A 25,682-nucleotide genomic window follows, 5' to 3' on the forward strand; every position below is an offset into this window, starting at 1 on the left:
GTGTGTGTGTGTGTGTGTGTGTCAAAAGGAGAGAAGGATCTGCACAGAGTGCTATCTGGAAAGATGTGACATTTGTCAAACCATTAAACTCAGAGCCATCTCTGGGTGTTGGGGTTTCAACAAAGTTTTAGTCTTTTCTTGGAATGTCTGTGAACATTTTAACATGAGTACCGTTTTAAAAACAAAGTATTACACAAAGAAAAATCATTTCCCCATCATTTGAAATGTTCTATATCATGATTTGCCTGTTGGTTACATGGATATGTATTATTTGTCAAAATTCACTGAACTGCACACTTAAGATCTGTGCATTTCACTCTCTGTAAATACCTCAACTTTAAAAGATAGAAAGGGGCACCTGGGTGGCTCAATCATTAAGCGTCTGCCTTCGGCTCAGGTCATGGTCCCAGAGTCCTGGGATCGAGCCCCGCATTGGGCACCCTGCACAGCGAGAAGACTGCTTCTCCCTCTCCCACTCCCCCCTGCTTGTGTTCCCTCTCTCACTGTGTCTCTCTCTGTCAAATAAATAAATAAAATCTTAAAAAAAAAAAAAAGAAAAAATAGGGGAACTTGGGTGGCTCAGTTGGTTAAGCATCCAACTCTTGGTTTTGGCTCAGGTCATGATCTCAGGGTCCTGGGATCGAGCCCCACATCAGTCTCCCTGCTCAGCGGGGAGTCTGCTTGTCTCCCTCTCCCTCTGCCTCTCCCCCAACTCACACACACTTGTGCTCTCTCTCTCTCTAAAATCAACAAATAAATCTTTTAAAAAAATCATAAAAATAGGGACACCTGGGTGGCTCAGCTGGTTAAGTGTCTGCCTTCAGCTCAGGTCATGATCCCAGGGTCCTGGGATCGAGTCTCACATCAGGCTCCTTGCTCAGCAGGGAGCCTGTTTCTCCCTCTGCCTGCCACTCCCCCTGCTTGTGTGCTCTTTCTCTCACAAATGAATAAATAAAATCTTTTAAAAAGATCCTAAAAATAGAAAGGAAAAAATCAATAAAAAGGAAACCCAGAGGGCTGAGCAGGGAAGCAGACCATGTACACGTTGCCTGCAGGGCTGATGATGCAGGGAAGGCCCCTGGGATGAGGGCCAGATTTCTCAGCAAACACACCTGTGGGCACAGACCCAGGCCCTGGCCTTGACTGGCAGGTGTCTTCATAAAAGTCCCTCTCCCTCTTGTGCCCCCTCAGTGGGTGTGTCCCAACATTAAACTAAAGACCCTGGGGTGTCAGGTAACTTGACACGAGAGAGTAAGTACTGAGCAAAAAAACTGACAAGAGTGTTCAAGGCTGGAAGGTGGAGAGAAGGACCAGATGCCTTCAGAGGGCTTTTGGTCAGGCACACAGCTGAAGAAGTGGGTATACAACCTCTAGAGTCCCACATATTCTAAAGATGGGGCTTGTGTGTGTCCTATGAACCTCCTAAGTCAAGCCCAGGGCTAGATACTGAGTACAAAGCAGGATTGTTTTTGTCAAAGGGGAGGAGGATCCCACAAATTCTCGAGAGGGCTCTGGTAAGGCAGGGACCTGAGAACCCAAGAAGTCAGTTCCTAGGATTGCTCACCGGGTACCTCAGCAGCCCAAGGCACTTAACCACACATGGGTGGTTGAGAAAGGAAGACGTATAGCTGAAGGGCCTGTGGGAAGAAAGGGCTCTGGGAATCAAAGGCAGGTGTGGGCTGCTGGCAGCTGATGCAGCTACTGCAACCTCCAAGAGAGCCTGAAGGCACTCACACCACCATGAGGTGAAGCCAGAGAAGAAAACCAGGTAAGAAAAGGCCAAAGGTCTCGCCCTGCCCAATGAGGGAGGAAGAAGTAGCAAGTACGGGAGAATATGGAGCCATGAGAGGCTGCAGAACCTGCCTTGACAGCTGAGATTGGGGTCAACCACCTGGGTCTTCAGGGGAATACAGGAATAGGTGCTGCCACCAATAGCCTGTCACTGTACCCTTGCCTCTGGCTGTCATGTCCACAGCAGCCAGAGGGAGCTTCTCATCCTTGCTCACTTCCTCCATGTCATCCACAGGCAAAGTCCTTACTAGGTGTGCTCAAAAACCACTGTTCCACCAAAACTAATGATGTAATGTATGGTGATTAACATAACAATAAAAAATTTAAAAAGAAAAAAAACCCACTGTTCCAGTCCCCCGGACTGACTTGGGGACCCACCACTCAGCTTCAGAGGATCTAGAAGGCCTTTCTTAGCCTTCTCCCATAAGCAACCCTCAAGACTTCACAAAGGTGGCTGATTTCTCTCCAGATACACTACTCCCCACACACAAAATGCACACACAGCTCTGTGCTCTGCTACTCACAGGATGTGCTCACATTTGCTAAATATGGAACCAGGAGTCTGGCCAGGCCGACGAAGCTCTTGGCTCCCATGCCTATGCTCTAGCAGCCAGAGGTAAACCATGGACTTGGGGAGAGATTCCCAACTGAACCTCCCCCCTCCACCCAGGATGCAGCCTCCTGAAATGAGAGGGATGGAAGAAGACACTGGAGTCAAGAGGCCTGGTATTGCTGCTCTGTGGGACAGTCCAATCACCCTGATTCCCAGAGCTGCTTCCAACCAGACACTCCACCAAACCCTACAGCCCCACGGCCAAGTACTGCTAGCAAATGACTCTTACCCTCTTCAGGTCAACAGCAGAAACTCTAGGCTGCCCCGCCCCACCCACTCTTCTCAGGGAACAGGTTTGGCAAAACAGGAGTGTTTGCCAAAGCATGAAGTATGTCAACAAAGGGCTGGTAGCTGGCAACTCTGTTTCACTGCCTGTCACCCGCCCTAAGAGCTTGGGAGAAACCCTGATGCCTGGGGCCAGGTCTGGCAGGTAAGCAGGGGTAACCCCAGGGGAGCCAAGTTCCTCCCATAGGGGAGTATGCTGGAGCTGCTGCCCAGCCCAGGTGGGCCCTAAAAAGTCCCATGAATGTAGGGGTATTCTTACTCTGGCAGCCAGGGGGGAGGGGACAACGAGTAGAGAGGAGAAGGCATGCCTACAGAGGACACCCTCTCTGGCCACTGACTGGTTTCTAACCCCAAAGGATACTGGTTTGGCTCTGCCACCCCTAAGGCTGACAACCCCACTAGTGGCATGGGTGAACTGTGTCTGGCCAGCTTGGATGAGGCAGGAGAAGAGTCGAGGATGGGAAGCTAAGAGTTACTGAGGGTTCAGTGACCCTGAGGGCAGGCCCCCAAAGGCCCAGAGCACAGAGCCCAAGGGAGTCAGGGAAGTGGTTCTGAGTGTCCCCTCCTGATGACCAAGAGCTGGGAGGTGGCCTATTAAGCCTAAGAAAACAAAACTAGGTGGTTGACAAGAGAAAGAGCTGGAATGGAGGACGGAAAATCTGTCCATCCCTCTGAAGCCTGCTCAGCGCTGGAGCTTCAGGTGGGCAGAGCCCCCAGGAGTCACAGGTTGGACAGGCCTGGTCAGTGGGGCATTTGACGGGTGGTCCTATTAATCAGCTCATACTGCTGAGGTCCAAGTAAGCACATGGAGGATTGCTGCTATGTGAAGGACATCAAGAGACGTGGGAGGGCGGGTAGGATGAAAGAAGGGCCACTCACATCAAACTTTCCAGGGTTCTGCTGTAGCTTCACCTTGCCTCCTGACAGGTACTGCCAAGCACGGCCCCGCAGGGAAGGTGGGATGCCCTTCTGGCACCGCAGACGGATCTGAAAGTCAAAAAGAGGACTGTGCTCATGCATCCACCGAGGCAAGTCCTCTGGAGGCTGTGTGCCAGCCGAGCTCTTCTGTTGGTGTTTGGTAGGCCTTCAGTTAGCATACTGGGCAAGCAGAAAAGGGGAGAAAAGAGGACTTCCCTCCTGTTGCTACTATTGCTACAATGAAAAGCCTAGGATGCCAGGGGCAGGGGGAGTAATGACTATAATTAGATACGCTGCCACCAGGTGATGTCAGTCTCGCTGTCCCCTGGCCTAGGGATAAAACAGATGTTCCTGAGGTCTCCTACATAATTCTGAATCCCCATGACCATTTTCTGAATCAAAATGGAACTGAATCAAAATGCTCCTCCAAGTTGGAGGAGCACCACTGGTTATCACTAGGGAGGGATCTGCATGGTGTGGGGCACAGCTGCAGCTGCAGCTGCGGGGAGGGTAGCTTTTGAGATGACCAGAATGTGCCCACAGACATGGCCTGGGCCCTTCCATGGGCGTGTTTAGGTAGCCATGTGGCAGGACACAGCCCACCTAGAGGGGAGAGAACTCAGCAGAACTCAGAAGGAAGATGGGAACTGATCAGAATGGCTCCCTCTTTGTTTTGGTCATGAATCCTCTCTTCTGCTCTCCTTGACCCTGAGCTCCCACTATTACCAGCCCAGGGCAGAGGCAGCTGGCCTGGCTGTGAGTCCTGACTGCAACTCTTGCTACAATGCCACAGGTCTTTCCTACCACTCACAGACTGGGAGAGGAGAAGGAGGAAGTGTTTGGGGTAGCTTATAACCCAGAGCTAGGGCTCAATTCTTATACTTGCTGTCTTTATTAGAAAAAGGCTTCCGCCATCAAAATCCAGTTTGAAAAATCATCATGTCTTTTACAAATGGGAAAACTGAAACACAGAGTGGGAAAATATTAAGGTCACACCATCAGGAACCCACTACCTCCTATACCACACAGGGTAGAGGGATCCAGCCCCATGCACTTCGCACTCCACTGGACTCTCGGAGCTAGATAAGAGGTGAGCTCCACCTGGGCTTTGGGACAGAATGAAACTGAGGCAGCTGCCTTGATTGTCCTCCTTGACCTCAAGGCCAATGGTCAAGGAGGGTGAGGGCAAAAGCAAAGGCACCACTCCTATAGAATGGAGGTGGGGGGTCTACTGGCCAATGATACTCCCCTTAGCCCCTGCACTAAGCAGCCTGGCCTGGGATGAAGACGGGAACTCAGGGCAGTGGGAAGAGCAACTGGATATGGGTTTGAACCCAGTGCTGACCTTGAGCCAATCAATACTCAACAATAGTTAAGAAGAGAATGGCAATACCTAGGATTCTATTAGAAGAGTGGGAAAATGCCTAGCAGGGGGCCTGACACATAGTCTGTATTCAATAAATCCCTTCCTCTCCACCCCTCCATCCCAGGAAAATGCCTGACACAGAAGCCCCAGGGGCTCAGGCTCACACCTAACTTCCCCTCACCTGGAAACCCCCTCAAACAGTCCCGTTGGAATCTCTCAGAGGAGCAAAGAAGGCCTAGCTTTCTGATGACCAGCACAAACAAGAGAAAACTTTCCAAGGGTCAGAGAGTGTCAAGAACCAGGAAGGAGACAGGCAGACAGGCTGGAGGCAGTGGGGGAAGAGCAGAGTGGCTGGTCATGGGAGCTAAGCTTGAGCTTCTGGGACTGCCGGCAAAGGGGGTGAAGAGGTGGGGCAAGGAGGGGGCGAGGAAGGGAGTAGAAGGGAACTGCCCCAGACTCTGTGAATAGTTTCCTGCTGCTATGGGACAAGGGTCTCCTTAAGGAGGCCACTTGGTCTGAGAAGACTTTGGCAAAGGGATATAGTATGGCCTAGAGCCACAGGCCCTTTAGGCTCTCTTCAGGGCCAAGCTTAGCCTGACCTGAGCCAGCCCCCCTACATCATCACAGCCCCCTGTCATAGTTGGCCTGCCCTAGGGGAGCCCAGGAATACCTTCAGTCCATTAAGGTTCTCAAAGAGTCCCTGCCCTCACTCAGGTGGGGCTGGGGAGGCGAGGATGGATAACCAGGAATACAGCCAGCTTTTCCCACTCTGGCCTCTGGAATCCTCCTTAGCACAGAGGTGATAGGGATGGCAAGCTCCACCTGCCTGCCTTAGAGAGGAGGCAATGGTGGGGATCAGAAAAGATAAAGGAAGAGAAAGTTCTCAGTGAACAGAAAGCACAAGGGATTATCATTCTCTGATTGACAGCTGAGTGAGGCCACACCCTGCCTGCTGAACTCTGGGAGGCCTTGGCCAGAGTTTGAGCAGAGCCCTACAGGGGAAGACAGCATTCCAGCAAGAACCTTGCCTCTATACAGTCCCCTCCTGGGGACTCAGGATAAGTCCAGGAGAAGTACTGGGTCTGGACCTACTTCCTGAAGCAGGTATTGTCCCTCCTGTGCCATGACTTCCTGACCAGGGGGAGAGCCCAAGCCTGCACAGCCAAGCAGGAAGAGCTCCTAGGGCCAGGGTGACCACAGCTGAGGTGGCAGGAGTAGAGAGCAGAGGGCTAGGGCCTCTCGGTAGGATAGGGTACAGCCTCCTGTGGTGGCCCCTACTGGGCAGGGGGAGCCCTTGGCCTCTAACCACAGTTCCAGGGAAGCAAAAGGGAAGAGGAAGTAGTGCTGCCTGCTCTGCTGAAAGGAGCTCCCCAAGCTCCTCTGGAATCCCCATTTGCAAGGGAGGCTGGGGCATGAAAGATCCACTGTCTCTGCCAGCCACTAGTCACAACAGACAGTGGAGAGGGAGCTGAAGCTCAAGGTTAAGAACCTCAGGTTTGAATCCAGGCAGTCTAGATTTAGTGCCTGCGTTCTTCATCACCACCCTCTAGATTAATGTGATGAGTTTCCTTCTGCCTCCTGGCCAAAGGAAAAAGAATGAAAAGTAACCTCACAGTTTAATGGTTTTATAAAAATGAAAATACCCAGTGGTCCTCTCCTAGTCTTTCCTTAGACACTAGCTCTGTTGCCCCATAGGAACATCCTTGTGCACCACAGTGTGTGTGTTGAGGCAGGAAAATAGACCCCAGAGTCATGCAGGAAGCAGTTAGAACAATTATCTTTAAAACAAAAATTTTTAAGAGAAATGTTTAATAAGCAAAAAATGAATGCTACAAAGCCTATACAGAACAGCAAGCAAGAGCCCAGGCCTAGGTGTGCCTCTTTTCCACAGGCACAGGGGCTTTACAGTCACCAACTCATGGGAGCCTCCCAACATGACTGTCATTACCACTCAACCAGGGAACCTGAGGCTGAGAGGGTGAAGTGACTCACACAAAGTTGCACAGCTAGCCACAGGCATGAAGAGGGGAAGGTAGTGGGGCTGGGACCAAGCCCATATCTGACCTTCAGTCCTGAGCTTTCTGCTAGGCCCTGCAGCCAGCTGTGCCAGCCTGGACCAGACCAGCATGTCAGGTGATGACAGTGGGACAGCAGGTTCACTCTGTGCCCTGGGAACTTGTGCAGAGAGACCCTGGACAGGCCTCCACTAGGCTAGGGAGTAACTGGATCCTGCCCAGGTGGCCAAGGGCATCAACACACACACTGTGGTGCACAAGGATGTTCCTATGGGGCAACAGAGCTAGTGTCTAAGGAAAGACTAACTGGGAGAGGACCACTGGGTATTTTCATTTTTATAAGACCATTAAATTGTGAGGTTAGTTTTCATTCTCTTTCCTTTGTCCAGGAGGCAAAAGGGAACTCATCACATTAATATAGAGGGTGGTGATGAAGAATGCAGGCACTAAATGTAGACTGCCTGGGTTCAAACCTTGATTTGTGGGTCACCCATAGGTAGGGGTACCACTGCTATCATCCTCACTGGAGAGTTGTAAGGATCACTCAAGTCAAGTATCCAGCACACCGCAAATGTTCAACACATGTTAGCTATTACTAGCACTATAAAGTCCTCCCTGAAAGGTGGGTGGTAAGTAGCAGCAAGAACTTCTCCCAAGAGGTTTGGAGGAAAGCTGCCTATTAAGGGCTCTTGGCTAAAAGTAGCTTTGAAGTTTGACTCCAGGACAAAGTTCTGTGTGAATCTGAATTCATCTTGGAGGACCAAGTAAAGACTAGTCCCTGCCCTCCACCAGCTTCTGTTCCCTTTTCAGAGCTGGCAGATGGGGACACTCAAGGCTGCTGGCAGTTAGAGAAGCTGCTGCTCCTCTAAGCTGATACAATTCCTCCCTCTTCCTTTTCTTCCCCAGGCTGCCAACTCCCAGCCCAAGGCCCAAGGCCAGGCCCCTCACCTTTTTGTGCTTCTTGGCCATCCATTTGTCCCAGTTGTTGAGCATGTCCAGCCACTTGGACTCCCTCTGCCTCAGCACCTCCAGGGGTACTTCCTCTAGCCTGTGGAGCAAAGGGCAGGGCCTGTCAGAGGTGCCAAGAAAAGCAAAGGCCCTGGCTTAGGCCCCAGCCACCAGCCTTGTCAGGCCTTCATTCCTGCCCCTGTCTCCCATCCCCGTGTTCCCTTTAGGGCTGCTAACCCATGAACACCCTAACATAGATGAGAGGGAATGCTGCCCCCTCCCTAAAAGGCATAAGCCAAAGAGATACCAGGTTAAGTGCCCAATCCCCCAATGTGTCAGGGGGCCAGGGGTCACTGGGCCTCTCTGGGGGCAGAGGTCTGAGTGCCTGCATCTGTGCACCAAAGCAAAGCATTCCTGTCCTGGGTCTGTCCAAATAAATATGCCTCTTCAGAGGGCCTACATGCAAGGTGTAAAGCTGGATTAAAAAAAAAAAAAAGTCAAACAAGTACAGAAATAACATGCTCACCTCTTCACTCTAGCAAAGCTAGTTACTCATAGTTTCCCCAATTATACCCTGGCCCTTTCCCACCGCTCAACCTTACTCATGCTAGTCCCTTTGCTGGAATAGACTCCAAGTTGTCTCTACCCTATCAAAATCCTACACATGCTTCAAAACCTCACCAAATATCACTTGTATTTCTACATCTACTAATTGAGCAGTTATCACAGCTGTGCTGGCATTGTTCTAGGGCCAGGGCTTCTGGGCAGGCTATGGGGAAACACTCCTTCGACTAGAACAAAGTCCTGGCCCTCATGGTGTTAACATTCTGCTGGGCTCTGAATGCCCACTAGAGTCACGGGGGAAAACACTGGAGCATGGAGACCCACCCCAGGCAGGCTGCTGAGGCAGGCTGGGGCAGAATCCCTGGCTTAGCCAGAGCGTACTTCAAGTGAGTGGGCTTCCTCCAAGAAGTGAGTTCCCAGGAATTCCTGAGTTCACATAACTCTCAGGGGCAAAGAGGAGGAGACTAGCATTTGGAGACTGGGTATTCTAAAGATGCTTTCTTATTTAGCCTACAGAGCAATATTGGTAAGAAAATAATGAAAAAAATGTATGTGTATACCTCTGTACACACACATATGTGCTCTCTTCTTAAAATCACTTTCAAAGTGGTGGATTATGGATCTTTCAAATTTCTTTTTTTTAACCTTTTACTTTTTTTCCAATTAAAAAAAGTACTTGACGTTGAGAGGTAAGATACCCAGGGAGGGTATCTTGCTCAGGGTCAAAGAGCAAATCAGTGGAAAAACCCAGACTCAAATCCAAGTTAGATCCTAGCCAAGAGCCTGTACTCAGTCCTGCCTGACCTCCCAGAAAGGAGTGCAGGGTCAGAAGCACTCAGGCAGCTGGGAGGAGGCCCTTAGGAACAGGACATGATGGGGCTAGGGCTTGGCCCAGGCCTTGATTCTCTGATTCTCTGACGGAAGGAAATGTGCTGCTGTGACTTTTACTGGTTGGAAGAGCAGAGGGAGGGGCTTTGGCAGAACAGAGGCCTCCAAAACACAAAAGGGCAGGTCTTCTTTACTGAGCTTTATCTGGGGAACTGCACAGGCCTGAGAGCAGCTTCGGAGCTGAACAGCTGAGGAGAAACAACAGCCTGAGGCAAACCTGGCCCCCTCAATACACTGACACAGGTCATTTTCCTCTCAAACTGCTGACCCCCTCACCACCTAGAGGCAGAACCAGGGCAGGAGTTCCTTTCCCTCCCCAAAGGAGAAAACCAGAGACCACACCTTTATATCAAGACATTTACTGACAGATGTATGTCTCCAGACAACCCCTACACACGCAAGGAACGGAAACCAAAGGCCCAGACATCACAGGACATGCTGCCTCCCACTGCCTACAAACCACTAACTTACACAAGTCACGTGAGTCTTCTAGTTAACTAAATGAGAGGGGATGCCCACGTTATGTTAACAGGAAGTTTTGGCAGTTGTAGATGTGGATAATTGTTGATCCAATTCTCCCACTGAGCAGATGAGAAGACTGAGGCTCACAGAGGGCAAGGCTTTTGCCTGGGAGTTCCAGCTTCCAGTGAATTCCCATGTGATTAAATACATGCCCGTTTGATACCTCAACCCTCCAGGTCTGTCTTTGTTGATAAGATCTGATTGCAGGAGGGCGCCTGGGTGGCCCAGTTGTTGAGCATCTGCCTTCGGCTCAGGTCATGATCTCAGGGTCCTGGGATCGAGTCTCACATCGGGCTCCCTGCTCCATGGGAAGCCTGCTTCTCCCTCTCCCGCTCCCCCTGCTTGTGTTCCCTCTCTCGCTGTCTCTCTCTCTGTCAAATAAATAAATAAAATCTTTAAAAAAAAAAAAAAAAAAGATCTGATTGCAGGGCCTCAGAGATACCCATTCTCCCAACTGCAGATACATAGGGGAACACAGTCAAGTTGAGTGTTCCTTTAAATGATGTCAGATAATAGCTTTAGCAGTTTCAAAGCCCCAACATCAAACCTCAGACCGGAATTTCAATTGGTTACAAAACAAACGACCATATTTCCTGGATTCTAAGACACTACTGGTTTTAAGCTATACCACTGATTTGGCAAGATCTTCTCAGAAACAATAAAAAAGGGGCGCCTGGGTGGCTCAGTTGTTAAGTGTCTGCCTTCGGCTCAGGTCATGGTCCCAGGGTCCTGGGATCAAACCCCACATTGGGCTCCCTGCTCAGCGGGAAGCCTGCTTCTCCCTCCCCCACTCCCCCTGCTTGTGTTCTCTCTCTCACTGTGTCTCTGTCAAATAAATAAAATCTTAAAAAAAAAAAAAGAAGTAATAAAAAAACCCCACCACTACTTTAAATGTACACATCAATCGAAAGATCTATTTGGCTTTTAAAAACTTAAACTGAGGAAATTTTTGAGGAAACATGGTCATTTGGGTGGCTTCTCCTCCAATAGCAGAGGAGTTTAAGTCACCTGGAGATGGTGAAAAGGAAGACACTAGAGGTCTGGTTGTACCCACCACTCAGCACATCATGTGCTCTCTAACTGCAGGCAGATTTCTCTTGATGCACAAAATGTGCCCCTAAAAAGTTGCAGGCTATTCTTTAAAAAAAAAACACAAAAAACCAGAAGGTTCACATATCCTTCAGCGTAGTAAGTCACGATCTCAAAAGGCATCTGATCAGACTGCTGTCTGGTATAGGAATCCCTTCCACAATAGGTAAGCCCTGTGCCCTCTCTGGACCTGTTTCCCTAGATGACTGGAATGACTTTAATTGTGAATTGATCCTCAAAGGATGCCCAGAAAGGAGTCAGGAGATGAAGATGGAGTCAGGGGCATCCCTGCAAATAGCATGATGGTGTAGACGCTATCTGAGGTAATTTCCTCCTGACAGTGGAGGGAGAGCATGAACCAGCTTCTAGTGACAGGGAAGCTGACCAAATGGCCAGTTTAAAGAACCAATGGCACAGTCAGGGGTGCTTCAGTTTGAGGGCTTCACTTATCCTTCAGAAAACCTCTCTTTCTTTAAGGTGGCCTGAGGGAGTCTCTGCAATTAAAGAACCTAATGAGAACAGTCTCTAGTGGCCCAACCCATGCTGGAATTCCACGAGGGATGGGGCCTCATTATCACAATAAGCTTATTGTTGAAGTTTCTACTATTAAAACTTTCTTCCCCATGTAATGCCAAAATTTTCCTGATAACGTCTATCTATAATCTCAACACCCTCTTTTAAGGTGGCACAAATCTCAGCCAGACCAGTCTCATCCCAGGCACACACGTGCTTATCCCTTTTCAGCCACCCATCCTTACCTGGAATGCCCTTTCTTCTCCCCTCTCTACGTCACAGCAACCCTTTCAGAGCCCAATATATCAATAAAAACCACAGCTTCAAATACCAGCAGCAATAGTAGTTACCATTTACACATCATTTACTACTTACCAATTTCTTCCTATTCCTGTTTCATAATAACCCTACCATAATACCATTCTCTCCATTTCCCAGAAGTAGAATCCAAGACTTAGTAAAGTTAAATGCCTCACTCAAGGCCATATAGTTGGAAGTGACAGAGCTGGGACTCAAACCCAAGCCTGCCTGACTCCACAGCCCATGCTCTTAACCCTTACTCCTCTGCTCCTATAGGTTAAGCCCTCAGCCTTCACATAGTCTCCATGCCTGCCCCGATCTCATTAACTGTCCTCCAACCTGAAGACATCAATCTTGACTTAGAACACTATTTCTCAAAGTTTTCAAACTGAGACCCACAATAAGAAATACATTTTATACTGAGATTTTATACACACACACACACACACACACACCCGCATAACTGAAATACATTTTATGAAATAATTTACTCTTATATGCATTCTGAAATACTCATTTTAATTTTATATTATTCTAGTCTATTTCTTTTGTCTTCTTTTAATGCTGGTCCTAATCCCCTAAAGCTGATTTCAGCAGTAATTCATTAATGAATCAAGAGATGAAATGAGCACTTCATTATAACTTGCTCATATTGCTTAGCACTGTCCCTCCCTAACTGGACTGGGTCTTGAACTTCTGTAACTCCCACCAAGCATCTCACAGGTATTCAACAGGTGCCTGCTTGCTTTTCTTCATGACATCATTACTTTCATATGAATTGCATTCAGGGCTACAAGCCACTTCTGCTTACGCCAATTTTATCTGTGCCACTAATGGCTCAGTGAGGTGGATCCCTCACTAATTAACAGATTAATTACTATTTGGCACCTGAGAAACTTGACCCAATCAGAGACGTTATACGACTTGGGCAAAGTCACAAAGCTACTAAGTTAAGTGGTAGAACCAGGGATTCCCCTCTGCCACAGTGACTCGTGTGCTGCTTTGGACTCGCCTGGGAAGACTGTGAGGAAATCAGCCGTTCTCCAGATGCCACTGTGGGGCTCTATCTTTGGTCCCCAAGCCCCTAGAGACAGTCTATCCCCATCTCCAGTGCTCTGACTGACCCAGGGAGCAGCCTGCCCATACCCAGCAACGCTCAGTGAAGCCAATATGCTGGATGGGCACAGCTCCCAAGCAGAACCTCAGTCAGGAGATGGCAAGCCTGGGCAAAATGCTGTTTGCTGGCCACCCCCTCCTGAGGGAGAGAGGCACAGAAGAGACAAAACTGGGCAGCCAGGGGGTGACTGATCCCAGATTCTGTTGAGCTCTCAGGCTGAGCTAGGCTTAGCTGTGTTATGCCAGGCCATGGCCCAAGGCAGCAGTGATACTCTGCTGACCCCATGCTCTGCAGGCTCCCAGTTTCCTAGCCTTCTCTCCAAACCCAGAAGCTGGAAGTTTGCAAGAGCTCAGAGGGACAAGACCAGTTCCCAAGGCTTTAAGACCAAAGACTGGGGCTCTCTCCCCACTTGTCCTTCTAGCTGTCTGCCTTCTGCCCAAGCACGCCTCAGCCCTTCTGGCTGGCAGTCAACCAGGTATGGTGCCCATGCCCGTGCCCCCTTCATCTGATGGTGGAAGATAAATCTTGGTCCCAAGGAACCATTTTTAACCCCCTCCTCCAAGCCTCACTCTCCAAACCAGCCCAAACAGAAAGCCTCTTCATTTGAAGAGAAACAAAGCCCAAACAGAAAGCCCAAGGTCACAGACTATAGGATTTGATCCTCCTCATCTCAACCACTGGAGGCCAGCTGAGGTATGGGGAGAGTGAACAGAGTGGGGATCTTGAAGCCAACCAACCTAGGTTTCCATTCCAGCTCCTCCACGTGGGAGACCATAGGCAAAATACTTGCGTTCCCTGTCTCAACTTCTTCATCTTTAAGTGGGACCATAATACACACCTCAGATTTTAAAAGACTGCAATAAGGAATAAATGTGTATAAGGGTCCAGCCTGGTGAGGAGCCAGCAAATAGTAACTATTAGGTGACTGGTATTTGCAGCTCACCTAGTACTTTCATATCCCTTTTCTCATCTGACTGGCCCCCACACATAGACACATACACATGCAGCAGAGCAGGATTATGCCCATTTTACCCATGAAGCAACTGACGCTCAGAGAGATTAAATAATTTACTTAATGACACAGAGACTGTAACTGCTGGCTTCTGATCCCAGCTCTATCACTTTATAGCTGTCTGAAATTGGCAGGCTGCTCCACTCCGAGCAGGTTCCCCACCTGTAATATGGGGGCAATACCACCTCCTTAGAGGGCAGTGGTAAAGATCACATGAGGCAGTAAGAGTGGACACATTTCCAGCACTGGCCATCAAGTAGCTCTGCCAAGTACTACATATGCACACAATTCCCCAAGGAAGTAGCTTTTATTATCTCCATTTAATAGACAAGAAAACTAAAGCTCAGCACGGTTGAGTAATCTGACCAAGGTTACACAGCCTGGAAGTGGAAGCTGCCACTTAAGCACTAAATTATCCAATAAATATAAAGTGTCTCACCACCTGGCCTCAATATAATCTAAAGGCCTCAGTGCCTGTCACATTCTCTTCTCTCTTCTTTACCACCCAGTAGAGAACCACTACCCTCTGTGCCGAGAAGGGCAGGAATGAGCGACAAGAAAGCGTGGAAAATTGGGAAGTGGATGTGCAGAAAGAGCACAGCCAATGACCGAACCAGGGACAAGGGTGGGGGAGCTTCCCTCTCCCAGAGCTGGAAAAAGTGAGGATAAACAAAAGGCTGACCTACTTTGCACGCTGGGTAACAACCTCTGGAGTTCATTAACCTAAGAGGTGGTAATGACTGAAAGTATAAACAGCTTTTATGCCAGCTCCATAATAACTGATGATAGGAAACTGGAATGCAAGAGGGTGGGTTGGAGGGGGGTGGTGCAAATGGCCGACAGTCAGGGCTGGGAGGACTGTGAGATCACCCAGTAAGTCTACCTCCACCCCAGACAGTCAGGGAGGCTCATAGGCAGAGGGTAAGTGATCTGCCCGAGGCCATCCTGTGAGTCAGTGTGGAAAAGGAAGATGGTCTGCAGCAGCCTGGCGCTCCCTCCTGCGGTCTGGCAACCACTGATTTAAGAGTAGGGCAATGTCCAGGCTCTCTGTCTGGGTGAGAGTCTGCCTTGCTTCACTCTCCCCAGTTCCCAGTGCAAGCTAGTTCTGGGCCTGCCTCCCTTTCCCATAAGGAATTCCCTGGCTTTGCTCCTTCCAGCCCTGGGTCAGTACACAATGGTAAACAGGTTCTCTCCACCCTTCACTGGCCTTGGTGCCCTGGGCCTCTGCCCAGCTCTCCACTCTGTTAGCTCCACCCCTCTTGATGTCAAGCGGAAGAAATGGTTCCTTTAGGCATCAACCTTGCTGGCTCCAAAAAGCAAGGAATCCCCATTCCCCTACCCAGCTAGGGAGGCACAGACCACAGCAGAAACCCCCAGGGCAGCTCTCCCTGACACTGGCAGAAAGGTATGGAGACTATTCTCAATAGAAGACTTCCCTTCCCCAAGCCCCCACTCTTAGCAGACAGAGTAGTGCTCGAAACTTCCCACAGGCAACCAGGTCCTCAGATCACAATCTGACTGTGGACACCCAGGGGCCATCCTGATTCATGTACAACCCCCTCACCCATCCTTACCAAACTTCTAGATCTTACTGATAGATCTTACCAAATTAGTTTCGACTCACTGTTTGACTCACTGATTCCTTCAAGGCTCCCTACTGCCCTCTCCTTGTCCAAAAGAAACCTAAGGCCCTGGCTCTCAGGCCCTCCTATTTTCTCTAAACATCCCTCTTCTTTCCCCAACCCTATCTCTAGGTGGCCCTCTCTCTAAAAGGCCCTCTGTCACCCCTGCCCCCACTCCAATTCAGTCCCACTCATCTTCCATGGCCTCATTCAGAACTCCCTCTCATGCTTACAAAGCCTTTCCTAACTACTCCAGGGACAGAACACAATCAGCCCCTCATTATATTCTATACACATTTCTCCAGAGCCTGGGTTCCAGGGCTGAATCTACAAAGAGATGAATAAAATGCAGTCCCTGCCCTTGAAGAGGTCAATCTGGTAGAGGAGACAGATGGGTGAGTAGATAACTGGTACACATGGAAGTGTTATCACAAAAGCATGAAGAAGGTGCTAGGAAACTACAAGAAGCCCATGGTAGTGGTAGTGGTTGGGGGACTGTTCAGGTAAAGGGGAGCTAACTTTTGAGATGGTCTTCGAAGGGTGATAGGAAGTGGCCAGGGTGAGAAAGGGGAAAAGGCACAGCAGGCAGAAGACCCACTATGAGCAAGCACAAGTTAACAGAAAAGGGCATGGCTTGTTTGGGGAATGTGAGCAGTCTAGTGGAGCAGGTACGGCGTCCCCACCCGACTATCTGCTCTGCTGAGGCAGCATTCCATGAGAAGGTGCGCTCCTGGAGGGTTCTACCCATCTCATTCTCCACAGTGTGTCCTGGGCCTAGAACAGAGCTTGGTACCTAACTAGTGCCCAATAAATGTGTGTTGACAGAATCATTAGTTTTGTGATCTCTGGAACTCTGTGTTTCAGTTCTCTCCACAGTGAGATGGGAATACTCTTCTAATACTCTCCTACCTTGAGATCAGGTGGGCAAAATACAGAAAGTGCTTGATAAAGAACATTCCCTCTCTGGCCTGATACCAGCTCTGAATCTTCCTTGAAGCCCAGCACAAGGCTGAGCACAGATGTGCTTGATGACAGCCTTTTACAACATTATAATTCTAATATTCAATTAATGTAATTGAATATCTGTTAGAGCACTTACCAGGCACTCGCTATGCAACAGACATGATGTTCAGCACTTAACTTACATTATTTCATTTAATCCTGACAACAAGCCTATGAAATAAGTCCTCTAATTATCACCCCCTCCCCCACTACCACCACCTTCCACAGATGAAGAAACAGGTTTTCAGCAAGCCAGTAACTATCTGAGGTCCAGGGTGAGCAGAAGACAGCCCTGGGTGGTGAATGCAGTCCCTGCTCTTCTCCTACTCTGTCCCTCAACTCCAGCACAGAGTGCTGACTACTAGTCTGGGTGCACACAAGCCTTGATCCCAGGGAACTTTGTGGACTCAGAGCCATAAACTATGTGATGCTTGGCAAGTCATTTTACCTCTCTGAGATTCGGTATCTGCCTCTGTAAAATGGGGATTATGATGGTCCAGCCTGGTTCACCATGCAGACGTCTCTGTACAATGGCATTACCATGTGACTATGCTGGGAGGATGGAAGGGGTCACTCAGAGGCAGGACAGAAAGCCCAGGGAGGGTGGTGGTAATTATGACACAAATTCTGATTTCTTCCCCAAGGGACTGTCACCACCCAGGAGGCCTGAGACCCCAGGCAGCACTATGTTTGCAGGCTTCAAGTTGAATCTTTCAGCAGACCCACCTCTATTCTCACTTCTGCTTTATCTTCACAGACCAAAGAGAAGGAAGATCAGGCCCTCGAAGTCAGGGTCACCTGAGGACTCTGTTCCAAATGACTCAAAGAGGAACTGATGGGGGGGATTCCCAGCCTGCCCTGGGAGGCCAGAAAGCTCCAGGCAACAAGCTGAGTGGGACTGGCTCCTGCCTTACCCCAGAGCCCAAGGGTGGTGGGCAGAGTACATGAAGGAATCTGGATCTTCACCATTATGCCAAAGGCCTGAAGTGAACCTCAGAGGATAATTCACACTCGAATTGTTAAGAGCCATCCTGTACCTTTACTTTGTGGCACACACTGCTGGGTGTTTTACCAACATCACCTCTCTTAATCCTCATAACACCCCCTCTCTCCCAGTGCCACCACCTGGCCCATTTACCTCAGAGAGGTCACATGACTAGAAAGTGACAGAGCCAGGTATGCTGGTGTCTTGAACCCAGGCTCCCCCAGACCCAAATTTAGGTTCTCCCTTTTTGTAAAACCAAGACAGAAAGGGAAGGGAAAGAAGCAGCGTCCTCCAAAAGTGGCTGGCTGGGAAGGAACGCTCCTGGACACACAGAGCCCAGGGCCCAGAGTGCACTCAGGAGGAACAAGAGTTCTCTGCACTATGTTCCTGAGCCCCCTCACTAGCCAGCTGCTCCTGCCTTGTCTTAGGGTACACGTGAGGGGCTGTGTGTGAAGATCTGGGACAGGAAGTGTACCATTCATCACAACACCTCAAAACAACTTGAGAAGCCTACCAGGAGAAGCACAGACACTTAGGGCTGGACTGAAGTCCTAAAGCCGGGATGCGGGGGGCGGGGGTGTGGAGGGTGGCCCAGAGAGGCCACACAGTGGGCACCAGCTTTGGTAAGATAGATAATTGGAAAGGAGGAGTCCTGGGTTCCAGGCCCAATTCCATCACTTGCCTAGCTTTGGTTTTCTTGGCTGTAAACAGGGAAAATAAAACATCCTACAGATTTCCCATTGCTCCTGTAAAGACTACTGTAAGGCAATGGGAATGAAAGCACTTTGCAGACTAAAGAGCTAGACAAATCAGAGCATCCTTTGATTTGATTATACTCCCAAAGACATGAGGGTCACTGGTACTACACACAAAGAGAGGTCCTCCCACAGGAGGAACAGAGCATGCTAGAAGAATTGGCCTCTATGGGCTGTGCCATGACGACCCCTTGCCCTTGCATGGTACCTCATAAAAAACTTCTCAAAGCACTTTTCAAATACTCCAAGGTCAGTCTCAGAAGCAGAAGAGCTCTTCAACATCATCCCATTAAAACTGCCTCGGTTTATATGTGAGGGAAACTGAGGCTTAGAAAGATTAAGCAATTTTCTCAAGGTCACACAGCTTAGTTAGGGATCCACTGAGGAGGCTGGGGACTCAGATCTCCTGACCCCTGGTCAGCAGTCTTTGTTTATGCTATGCTCTTAATCCAGTTACCTCATTTGATCCTGACAATCCTTTTGTACACAGGCCACATCTTTAATTACCTATTGAATATTTGACTTCCCTGCTAGGCTGTAAGTCCTGGGAGGGCAGGACCAGGTCTGCATCCCCCATTCCCCATCCCCAGCTGCACACACAGTAAGTGCTGGGTGAGAAACAGGGAGCATTAGCCTCATGGTCAAGAGAGAGGACATACCTCAGTGACACACCATAAGGGTCAGTGGTGGAGCCAACACCAGCACCTTGACTCCTGTGCCTCATTCAGAGCCCTTTCCCACTACTAGCCTAAATCCACATTTCCAGCCAGACTCTTTCATCTCTGAGAAATGGCTGGCGATGCCCCTAAGTGCTAAGGGGTTCACCTTCTCACAGGTACAGGACTTATTTCCACCCGCCCCAGCTGAGAACCCAGTTCCAGGAACAGAATAAAGACTCAGGGTGAGGTCAAGCTGGCCCTGGCTGCCATGTGCCTCCCCTTGATCAGTTTATCTATGCCCAAAGCCCCACACCTACCCTCTCCAGCTGCACGCCACCTTAAGGCTTGTTTTCCATGCCCTCAGGCCTTACTCCTCTCTCCTTGGAGAGGAGTTTGGCTCTCCTTGTAGCCTTCTTTGCCATCCAATATGCTTACTGGGCAGAGAGCACAAAGCTCAGTACCACTCACCCCACCCCACCACCCAACCAGGCCAGCTAACCCGCTCTCTTACTGGAGAGAGACAAAGAACCCCTTGATGTGTTCTGGGCATGCCAGCCATGCCAGGCACCTTGGGGAGCCCAAGGCTGTGACAAAGCAGAGTCAGCAGCAGCCCAAAGTCCACTTCAGGCCTTCCCTCCCTGTGGTCAAAGGGCCCCAGTATGGATTCTGTGAGAGGTCAGGGCCACTTCATCTTGTCCCAAGCCTTCCCAATTCCCCATCAGTCCACAAAGCCAGTTAGGCATCAAGCCTTACTGATTTGCTGGCTTCTTCATCCTCATAGCTCCAAACCACTTCCAGACCTCTCCACTGCCTTTTTGGGCTGTCCTGAACTCCCTCAACTGGTCTCACTGCCTGCGGTCCAGCTCCTCTCTACATCAGCACCAGACTGACCTTGATGAAACACAGGAGGCCTCAGTCTGACATTCAAGGCTACGCATGGTCCACCCAACCTACTTTCCTAGCCTCCCCTTGTTTCACATCTTCCTCCTGCCTTCTGCTCTTCTTGTCACCTCTGCTCTTGGCACACCGTATTTCTCAAACAGCTGGCTTTTGGGGGTACTTTGCACATAGGTCCCCTCTCACCCAATGAAATGCCCTTTCTTGCTCCTTCTGAGGCCTGGATCAATGTCACTTCTTCCTGGGCTGCTATAGATGGAGCTCGCTGCCTCTTCCTATATATTTCAGAGCAACCACACACCTCAATTATAGCCTTTACTGCTCAACACTGTAATGATTTGTTTGTGGTTCTATTTTCCAACAAGTCTGTGAACCTCTTGAGGGCAACAAGACACAAATGCCTTGTTCAGTTCTGTATCCCTTGTCCAAATCACAGGGGTTGGCACAGTGGTGCTCAATAAATGTTTGGTAAATAAACTCACTACTAAGATGGATAAGCTGGCAAAAGTAAGACTTGGGTTTCTCTCCCGGTCTCCTGAGTCTGCTACCTACTTTCCTACCTGATGAGCAGTGAAGAACTAAGCTGTGACAGTCTCTTAGGAGCTGCAGAGGGCATGCAGAGGGTGGGGTGGGATGAAGAAAGGAAAGAGAAAGGTGAGATAAATAAAGCCAAAGTTGGCAGTTGCCCTGAAATCCTGGATAGGAGGCTTCTAAGCAGGTGAAGCATCAGGAGTATTGGTTTGCCAGTGGGGCAGACAGGACAGTTTCCTCCCTGCCAGGGAGGGTCATTGGGCCCAGGAGAGCAAAGCAGCTAAAGGAGGCGTCCTCCCCCTCACATGTACTGCCTGCAGGATAAAGTCATCAGCTAGGACACTGACAATCGGTGGATGATGGCTGAGTTCTGCTCTAGTGGACAATGTATCCTGGCCTGGATGCTCAACTGGCTGGGAGTCAGGAAGAGAATGGGCAGTGAGTGACATGTAGGGTAGCAGCAGGCTGAGAATCAGAAGATTCGGGATTCCTCCTTAATTTGGCTTGTTAACTAACTGCAAGGCTTTTCCAAGCTTCAGATTCCTCACCTATACAGGGAGCATAATTCCTGCCTTAGCTACAAAGAAACAAAGGCACAGAACAGATATTGAAGTCAGATGACCATTAGGAAGTATTTTGGGGTCAACAGCAATGCAGCATGGACTCTGGCCTATGGGAGGGCTAGACCAGGCCTCATCTGGCCATGCTTCCAGGGGCTCCCCAAGTATCTTTCTCACTGGTTCCTTCTCTGACTTGGCTGGCTATGGACTTTCGCTGTCATGAGACCTACCTTGCCCTCCATACCAGGATGGGGAGGTAGCCAAGTTCCTGTTAACTCCTGCTCTGGGTGTGGGGGCCTCAGGGACTAATGAGCACCTGTCATCTGCCTGCTGCCACCTGAGCAAGGCTTAGTCACTGGATTTAGCATTGAGAAACAGGTTCTAGTCCTAGTGCTGCCATTTACCAGCTGGCAAACCTTGGGCACTTCCTTCTCAGATCTTTGGTGTGCTCGTCCATAGAATGCGGGTAACTGCCCCTCTCAGGGGAAAGTGAGGATGCAACATTGGTTACGGCTCACTCCTGCTCACAGGGGAATGAACCTCACTGACACTCATCATCGTAGCTAGAGATGCAAGTAGAAAATGAAAAGACGGGACCACTAGCCACTCCAATCTTAAAAAGGGGCAAGAATGGGGTGCCTGGCTAGCTCAGTCAGAAGAGCATGCAACTCTTGACCTCAGGATAATGGGTTTGAGCCCCACAATGGGTATAGCGATTACTAAAAAAAAAAAGTAGCAAGAACATTCATTGAGCACCTACAGTGTGTTAGACTCTTTTCAAACATCAGCTCCTGTAAACCTCACAAAAACCCCTCCAAAAATCAGTATTATCATAACCATTTCACAGTGAGAAACTGAGGCTTAGTAAAGTGAAGCAACATGTCCAAAGTCACACACACAACCAGACTCCAGAGTTTGTATGAAGAGGGAACACAGAGCATCTTCTTTCCCCCACCTCAGTGTAAACAGATTGGGTGGCTGGACCAGAGCCAGGCCTCACTGGTCCTCTGGAGGTCCTGTTTCAGACCCAGATGCTGGGAGGACAAAACATCAAGTAGGGCCCACTGCCTTATCTCTTTCCCACAGCTTAGGATTTCCTATCAGGCGGACACACAGGCACCTTCCCAGGGTAGCAGCTGGTGCACTGGCCTCCTGCTTCACCAAGTCAAGTCTTGTCTGAGGCCCCAGAACACCCACAAGGCCACCAAACTGGATTTTCCTTTGAAGCTAGAGAAAAAGAGAAAATGGATGGCCTGTGGTCTAAAGTCACAGACCAGGGCTCCACATGTGCAGCTGCCTCCTTCCAGATGGACCACCCAGGGACCACTCCACTGCCAGTTCCATGCTCTCCTGGGAACCATAATAGCTCAAGAAAAGAGGATGCTCTGAGCTTACAAGCTGGAAAAGGTGGTGGGAAGGCAGGGAGACAGGCTGTGGCCTGTCAGGAGGGCCCTGGCCCTGCCCCAACAAAAACTGGCACAGGCCAAACTATAGGGATGCCAATTAAGCCAGTTCTACGATTTCCAAAGCCACAGGGCTGCCACAGTTGGCTAGGAATAGTGGAGGGCCCAGGGGACAAGAGAACTGAATCAGCAGAAGACAATACTACTATTCCAGATGTTTCTTTCTGGACCCAGCTCAGATCCTTCTCTCCCCTAGCAGGAAGCCAACACCCACGGGATCCCAGAAAGCGTAGCTCCTCACCTCATCTGGCCTGCAGCACAGAGCAGACTAAAACTAGGTGGGAAGTTCCAGCCTTAGGAAGCCAGTCCTGGCAATCACATGGGAAAAGAGGGAGGTCAGGAACCCACCTCTCTCAGGCCATCTCCCTTGGGTCAGGAGACCTGGTATCCAACTGGTATCCTTCTTTCCCTTCCTGACCACCTCCTCTATGCTACAGAAGGAACGTCCCCATATAGATCTGTTCTTCCTACTCCAAAGTGATAGGAATGGTGACATCACTCCTTCTACCCTTCTCCGCTGAGAACACTTCTTTTTCCTCCTCTGGTCCTTTCTGGGCTTTAACAGCCAGCTCAGCCCCCAGCCAAGCCAAAAGAACTAATGCTGCCAGCACCTCTGTTTGTGTGCATGCCAACCACAGGGCCCTTCGCTGGCTGGTTTCTTTCTTGTCTCTCCTCACTTACTGGCTACTGCTCACAAGCAGGCAGGGACTATCACAGGCTCACCAAAGGTATCCTGTAGAGTAGGCTCAAAAGACAGACAAGGTAAAGAAGTGGAAAGGGCCTAGGGCTGGGAATCAGAAGTTCTGGGATTAGTTTCTGGCTCTGATCCTAACAAACTGAAGAGGTGAGGCTAATCACTTTTCTCAGGCCTCAGTTTACCTATCTGTATGATGACAGCCATCTCTAGGGTCACTTCCAGCTTTTTGACTTGAAATGTCTGTCAGTAAATGTCATTCAGTAAATAAATACTAATTGAGCATTTACTTCTCTGCAGGCCTGAGTAGAAAAAGGTGAATAAGCCTGGTCCCAGCCCTCAAGCTGATCAGTCTAATAAACCGGTGATGACAGCATATTGTTACCCTTGCTGGCTTGTCGTTGTTAGCCTCCTACACTGCTGAGCTAAGTCAGGGAAGATGAGGGCAGGCAGGTTCCTGCTAAGAATCTTCTGTTCCACCTATCCAGCACCTGATTTTCTGCTGGGGCCATAGGCCATTATTAATGGATGGTGAAGGCAGTGGAAACTGTCCTGACCTAGGAGCCAGAAACCCTGGGTTCAAGTCTTGGTTCTGCCAACTAATATGCTTAAGCAAGTGATTCTCCTCTCTGAGCCTCAGTTTCCTCATCTGTAAAAGTAAAGGCTAACCTGGGTCAATCTCTTAAGATCCCTTCCAGTTTCAACAGTCTATGATTTTATGATCTGTGCACGCCAGGCACCTAACAGTCGCCTGAACAGGGTAGCCTCTGATCTGCTTTCTTCCCCACCCCCTGAGCCCCTGGCAACTGCCAAAACTGACCATCTTGAGACAACCTTTGATCCACGGTGGCTGAAATGGACCTTTAATCTGGAGCCAGAGTCCCTGCCCTCTCCACTTCAGCCATTAGTGCTATCGTTTCACTTCTCTGGGATAGCACATGGACTCCCAGCACCCTTAACCACAAGATTAGCATTAGGGCAGTCACCCTGAAACTTTCCATAACTTCCCCTCTTCTGGCCTTGGGCAGGGACGTACTGTTGGTTTCTTTGGAACCACAAATATAAACTAAGCAGGCACAGTCAAGCTTTCAGACACCAGAGATTTTAGGTTGATCAACAGGGTCAAGAAAGTGAGGCAGGGAGAGAGGAGGGAACCTGGGATCCCACCTCAGCCCCAGTTCTATAAACACCAGTGATGTTGAGGGCATCTGCAAAGCCTGGGTTTGTGGCTGGAGTGTGGGGAAGACAGATGTCTGGCTGCCTGGTGGGGGAACACAGCCAAAGGGAGGTGCTCCCACTGGGGCGTCTCTGTTCATAAATACCAGAGGTACGGCCTCATTCTTCTCATCAATTCTCAGACCCTTAGAAGGAAAAGAAAGGAAAGTTACATTTTCTAGGCCACTACCTGGGCCAGACACTGTGCTAGGCACCTTCATATACCTGAGCTCACTTAATCCCCACAGTAATCTTGGGAGTACATGTTACTGTTGCCCTTTATGGTGAGCAAACAGGCTCAGAGATTCAGGATCTTGCCCAAGGTCACACAGCCAGCAAGTGTGATTTTTTTCCCCCTAAGTCTGGCCTTTTCCCACCATATCACACTGCCCTGTACCCTGATATATGGTTAACTGCCTATAAGAATGCAGTAGGAATTCTTATCTCCTAGAATTCACCAGCAAATCTGAGCTCTTCCTTCCAAGAACCGACAGATGCAACTGGGAACTCCTTTCCCACTTGTCAAGACCCCGTCCCTCTCAGGGCCCTAATCCCTAGTGACTGCTCCTCAATTCAAAAAACATACCCTAAGGTCTCCTTTGGTTTCTCACAAGCTAATCCCAGGGGAGCTGTGACAAAGCATCAAATCAAGGTGAGGCATCAGAATAAGGGGTGCTCTCTGCATCCTGCACTGGGCAATGTTTAGCCTGCTGTGAGCAAGTGGGGAGAGGCTGGAGGAGACAGATCCAGTGGGTAGGAGAGAACTCTCCTTAGGACAGGGAGCTACACTTCTCCAAAGGAGAAGCAGGCCTGGTAAATATGAGGCTTTAAGACTGGGTAAAATCCCGGAAGTGACCTTTATGGGGCTGCTTGTGTGGGGTGGCGTTCTTAACAGATGGTCAAGGCACCTTCATAAGTCATAAGACTGGCTGGGGGAGTCTTGGACAGTCAGAGAAGGGGACAAAGGACCATCTGGAGTAGGGTCCTGGCTGAGTCCTATGGGCCCCCACAGGTAATTATGTGAGGCTCTCTGTCGAAGGGGAGGCACACCATGAGGGAGGCTTGTCATTTCTGTGCAGAACACTAGTCTCATGTGACAGGACAGCTGGGATGGGAGTGGGGTCTGGAGTCTATCCTTCTTAAGGGGACCGCCAGCCCATATATATGATCTCTGCGAGGACGAGGCTCAGAGGGTTCTGTGGGGCAGTGTGGCTGCCCAGTAACTTGGAGAGAACCTTGGAGAGAAGATGCTGCCTCACTGCCTCACGTTTCTCTGCCTGCTAGCTGGGTCCTGGATGCTCTGGGGGTGGGGATCAGGGTGTGCTACCAGCAGGGACCCTGCTGTCTCTATGACTGCC

The 25,682-nt window shown here is 49.7% G+C and overlaps 1 protein-coding gene across 2 annotated transcripts in view; it reads right to left on the minus strand.

The window, feature by feature from the left end:
* Nucleotides 1-25,682, minus strand: part of TBC1D10A (TBC1 domain family member 10A) — a 31,165-nt gene that overhangs the window by 4,338 nt on the left and 1,145 nt on the right. For both annotated transcript variants that reach the window (XM_025858140.2, XM_025858139.2), the window contains exons 2-3: nt 7,937-8,036; nt 3,569-3,676 (exon numbers count right to left, since the gene is read on the minus strand). In XM_025858140.2, coding sequence (XP_025713925.1) covers nt 3,569-3,676; nt 7,937-8,036 — 208 coding nt within the window. The remainder of the gene's footprint in view (nt 1-3,568; nt 3,677-7,936; nt 8,037-25,682) is intronic.

Source organism: Callorhinus ursinus, unplaced genomic scaffold, assembly GCF_003265705.2.
Source record: "Callorhinus ursinus isolate GAN/ISIS: 27379988/994484 unplaced genomic scaffold, GSC_fseal_2.0 scaffold72, whole genome shotgun sequence".
Taxonomy (NCBI): domain Eukaryota; kingdom Metazoa; phylum Chordata; class Mammalia; order Carnivora; family Otariidae; genus Callorhinus; species Callorhinus ursinus.